At 39.2% G+C, this 5,328-nt stretch overlaps 1 protein-coding gene across 1 annotated transcript in view; it reads left to right on the forward strand.

Moving 5' to 3' along the window:
* mei4 (meiosis-specific, MEI4 homolog (S. cerevisiae)) overlaps window positions 1-5,328 on the forward strand; it is a 59,905-nt gene that overhangs the window by 27,360 nt on the left and 27,217 nt on the right. Inside the window, exon 4 of the mRNA XM_063494685.1 lies at window positions 344-469. Within this exon, the coding sequence (XP_063350755.1) occupies window positions 344-469 (126 nt within the window). The remainder of the gene's footprint in view (window positions 1-343; window positions 470-5,328) is intronic.

The raw sequence follows: 5,328 nt of genomic DNA on the forward strand, positions 1-5,328 counted from the left end.
AACTGGGAAACATTGTTCTACCTTTTCCTCATGTGTCAATAGAAAAAGCTTTATTAATTTCATAAACTAACTATTTATTTTGTCTGTTGTAAAATGTGAGTGGAGAGAGATCCATGTTAAATGCATCACTAAATGATGTCCACGTTTTAGTTTATTTTACAAAGTTAATGATATCATGATGAACTGTTGATGCTGGAGGTGAATCCTGCAGAAACTCTGTTTATGATTAGTTTAGAATCTTGAGAAGTAGAATCAGTGTATTTACAGATTTTATGTTCTGTGTTATTAAGTTCTAAAGTTCTAAGGAAGCATCATCGTGGTGTTTTTCCAAACTCAGCTCGAGCCTGCGGAGAAGCTGATGGAGTACGTGATCACGCTGGGAAGCAGCCGCATGTCAGCATCTTTGCTCGTTCGTCACATCCTCTCGGAGATCGGCGCCTTGGCCGATCAGCTCTGGCAAGCCTTCCAGGTAAACGCCCCCGCTGCCTTCCCCACACCTGCTCCTCCTCCTCTTCTCCTGCGTCTTTGTTTTTGGCTCAGTGACAATGCTGATCCCTTTTGTTTCTTTCTCCCTCCGCTGCCCGCTGATAAACTGCAGGTTTATTTTCCCAGTCTCTGCAGCTTTGCAGCTCTTTTTTTAAAAACCATGTTCAGATCATAAATCTGTGACTCGTGCTCACTGGTTTTTTTTATTGTTTTTATTGTTCTTCCCCACAGATTCTCTTTCTCTGTCTCTCTCTCATACATCTATTTTTTATTTGACCTTTTTGCTCCTCAAAGTCGCCCTTTGTGCGAGGCTTAAGGCCCAAACAGTTTGCCCTTATCGACTCATTGCCACGGTCGCTTCTGAAAGACCGTAATCAATACCGCTTCCTACAGGTTTCCTGTCCGCCGTATTCAAGTGTTTCTCAGTGGGTTTCACTGACCAGGTGAGAGCTGCATGTGACCGGCGTTGCTTCCTGTGAAAGGCAGAGGCAGGTGTCATGCCTCCGGGGTCCTGCGAAATGGAAATGTGTAAAAATCAAAATTTAAAAAAAGGATACAGACAATTTTCCCCCTTCACTGCTCCTGCTGAGCTTCCCTCCCACTCAGCAGGGTCGGTCACGCTCACTTGTGCCTGTTTTTCTTCTCGAGAGAGCCGCGAGAGTCAGGCGATGCCAGAAAGAGAAATTTATCCATGCTGCATTTTTTTAGAGCCAAGTTAAAGAGGAAAAACAGCTGAACACACTGTTCACTGGAGATATTGACAATACAAAACAGCCTTGAGCTGCAGTGAAGCCTTTGTCTCCAGCAAACTAGCAGTAATGGGTATCTGTAAGCAAGACTCTGAAGAGGTAGTCCTTCATAAAAGTGCGGCCCTGTTATCATCCTGTGTGCATGCACCAGGCCTGTAATTGCGAACTTGAATTAAGCAGGATGTTAAACCTGTTGCTATGACGGTGTGACATTTCCAAGCACACGGGCAGCCATCAGTGTGTCCATGGAAATGTCTCAGAGACCACCCCTCACCACCCCCACAAGCCTTTATTTCCCCTTTTCTTTCAAGGCTAGAGAGATGGGATTGAGATTGGTATTTGCAGACGGGGTCCCATATTTGCCTGCAGCTCTCTGTGGTTCAGCCTCTCGGGGGAAGAGCTGTGTGGCTCCCATTATGTAAAAAACTGGAGAGCAGCATTTGAAACACACAATCATGCTCTGCTTCACAGTAAATGATGATGGCTGCCTCTGTTGAACCTTCAATTCTTCAATCACAGCCTTCAGAAGAAAACTATTTCAGCCTGCAGTCCTCAATATGTTTTAAATGCCTTCTCCTAACAAAGTATGCTATTAAAAACACATAGAATGTATTCGTTGTTTGGGGTAGAGCTGGCTGGACTCAAATTAGAGGATGTCTTTGACTCTGGAGTAGTTTTTCTGCCCCAAAATGGACCTTCAGTGAGATTGGTCCACATGAAGAAAAGAAAGTCTGAATCACCTTGCTTGCTTACATACTGTGCATTTTCCCTTTGTTTTAACAAACAAACATTTATTTTAAGCTGTAGCAGATTAAACATTACTTCAGAATAAACAATTTTGACCAAATTCCTGGTGATTTTTCCTACAGTGGAAGACCACAACCCCTATTATGGAGCCCAAAAATGTTTATATGGAAGCCTCAGCTTTCTTCATGTCTCACCTATGCTCCTCCATCTTATCAACATGACAGCCTTATAGCTTTAGAAGTTATATGGCCAGAAGTGTAATACCCAAATATACCATTGTGTTTAGTTACAGCAAATGTTCGAGTGATAACACTCAGCTTTGTGGTCCTACTTTTGCTTCATTGCACAAAAAGCAAATGCATACATTTGCCTAAGGAAAAAAGGGAAAAAAGAAAACACTGGGCCAGTTTTTTATATCAGGAAAATGTTTTAAACCCATTATTTGCACTCTGTACAGTTTTATATACAAGGGGAAACTGCTGAGTTGTCCACTTATTTAATGTAAAACCAAATGGAAAGCCTCAGGACAAAGTGAGAAGTGCTTTATGTAAGACTGCTATGTCCAATTAGGGGATTAGTGCCTATATGAGTTCAGACTGATTTTTAAAAGATTTTGCCCTTCACCCATGGGGTGAAGGGCACAAAAAAAACCTCAAAGTAAAAGTAAATGAGACTCATTGTCAGCATGAGGAATCATGAGGAATTAACTTCATTTTTAACTTAAGTACCAAGCAGACTCCTCAACAACAGCGATTTCAGGTCTATTGGGCTGAAATGTAAGTAGAGTAAAACATAACCCCTTAAACATTTCACCAGAGACTTGCGGGATGTTAAGTGGTGAAACAAAAACATCCAGTGAAAGTTCAGTGAAAACTGTACTATGTCATAGATAAGAAGATTGAAAAGCAGTCACAGGCTCTAGTCTGATTTGTGCATGTAGGTCATTCCCCAACTGTGAGGTTCTTAAAATGCTCCAGCACCTTTAGTTTCCTGAAAATACATACAGTGTATAAATAATCTGATACACAGAGGTAGAGATCTATGTAAACTCTTGTATAACAAAGCCTAAAGGTCAACATTCTTGGGTTTGTACTGATTTTACACTTAGATTTGGCTTTTTGGCTTGGGTTTGGAGTAGTTTTAGATCTAGTTTTGGTTTTAGGTAAGTTTTTCTCTTTACTTTAGGCTTGGTTTGAACTTGTGTTTAGACAAGTTTGAGACTTGGTTTTGTTCTAGAGTTTGGGCCTTTTTTTAGATAGGTTTGTTTTGGGTTTGGACTGGTGTAGATTTTGTTTTGGGTTTGGGCTGGTTTAGATCTATTATGGGTTTGGATTGGTTTTAGACTTTGTTTTAGGTTTGGGCTGGTTTTAGATCTAGTTTTGGGTTTGGACTGGTTTTAAATCTAGTTTTGAACTTAGTTTTGGGTAGTTTAGGGATTTGATTGGTTTAAGACTTGGTTTTGATCTTGGGTTTGGGCTGGTTTTAGACTTTGTTTTGGGTTTGGACTCATTTTAGATCTAGTTTGGGCTGGTTTTAGATCTAGTTTTGGGTTTGGACTAGTTTTAGATCTAGTTTTGGGTTTGGGCTGGTTTTAGATCTAGTTTTGGGTTTGCGCTGGTTTTAGATCTAGTTTTGGGTTTGCGCTGGTTTTAGATGTAGTTTTGGGTTTGGACTGGATTTAGACTTTGTTTTAGGTTTGGACTGGTTTTAGATCTAGTTTTGCACTTAGTTTTGGGTAGTTTAGGGATTTGATCGGTTTAAGACTTGGTTTTGATCTTGGGTTTGGGCTGGTTTTAGACTTTGTTTTAGCAGCAAAATTTAAGAAAAATGATGGAATAGGATAAGATAACAAGAATAACACACTATACACAATAGAATACAATACTATATGCAATAGAATAAAATACTATGTTGTCAGAAAAAAATCCAAAATTTTAGATTTGGGGTCTAGAATGAATGCTTTAACATTTACTTAATTTCTATTGCATTTTTTAGGTAAAAATAGTTTGACTACATTTTAAAGTGATATAATAGGCTTCTAAAGCCCAAAGAAAAAGTCCAAAGTGCTTCAAATCCTCAGATTGTGAGATTCTTCTTTTAATGACTAACTTTAGTCTTTCAACTAATGAACCAATTCAACACTATACAGCATTAAAATCACTAAAACTTTCTGGCACATTCCTTAACGGCACCACACATTGCAGCTAATTTCAGCCTGAATGTTTATGTCACGAATACTGACTGCGTGACTTGGAGTGACATTAAACTACATATTACTTTGCCGGCGACCCGCTGGGACTCTACAAAGACCCTCTAAGAGCTTCTTGTTCGTCATTCGAAACCCACTGAGCTCTGCAGTTACAAGCTCACCCCGTACAGAACCGAGATCTTTCACACTCTCGGCAGGCTGAGTCAACGCCACGAACAGACCCCTGCCTCAGCTCTTTGTCAGCAGCAGCAGACCCCATGAGCAGTGTTGAGTGAAAAGTAGTTCTCAGCGTGGAGGATTTCTTTTGACAGGAGAACCATCATGACAGTGGCAGAAGTGAGTGGGTGGATTTTATTTATTTATTGTCTCCTTTCATTTTCAAATGTTTTGATTTTTCTTGCCAACATTAACAGGACCATCAGAGAAAGTGAACACTCCTTCATAATAGCACATCATTGGGTGACAGAAATTTATCACCGACACATTCATTTCAAAACAAAATACCCAGTGGTGTGTCTTTATTTCACCTCACGGTGCCTTTAAACCTTTAGCTTAGGTTAATTATTAATCTAATTCTAAACATACTCTGCACTCTTAAACTAAATGCAGAGAAATATATATTTGCTTTGGTCTTCATTTTAGACTGGTTTAAGACTTCAGTCTTATCATTGGATTTGTTTTAGACTTATTTTAGTCTTCAGTTTGAGCTTTTCACTGGTTTTCGAACTTGGATTTGGACTGATTTTTAGACTTGGATTCAGGATTTTGTTTAGTTTAACTTATTTCTGGTGTTGTCAGTGTTCTGTGAACTTTACTAATGAGCATACAGTTATTAAATAGACCATTTGGAGTGAAAGATAAAAATAAATGTGTAAATTTTTATTACATATATGTAAGTGTGACCAAGTGGTCGGCGGGGCTATAAAAAAAAAGTAATAAAATGACAACGCCACCTAGGGGAATTTCACCCCCAGGAAATAAAATCGTTTGGGAATAAAATGTAATAAAAAACCCAACGTTTGCACAGGTTCAGGGATGCACACTGAGGCCGGCCCAAATATTAACAATTTTATTTATTAATATAAAATAAGATAAAACATCAACAATGACAGAGCACTGAATGTAGTGTCATCTAAA

This window comes from Pelmatolapia mariae, linkage group LG15 (assembly GCF_036321145.2).
Source record: "Pelmatolapia mariae isolate MD_Pm_ZW linkage group LG15, Pm_UMD_F_2, whole genome shotgun sequence".
Lineage (NCBI taxonomy): Eukaryota > Metazoa > Chordata > Actinopteri > Cichliformes > Cichlidae > Pelmatolapia > Pelmatolapia mariae.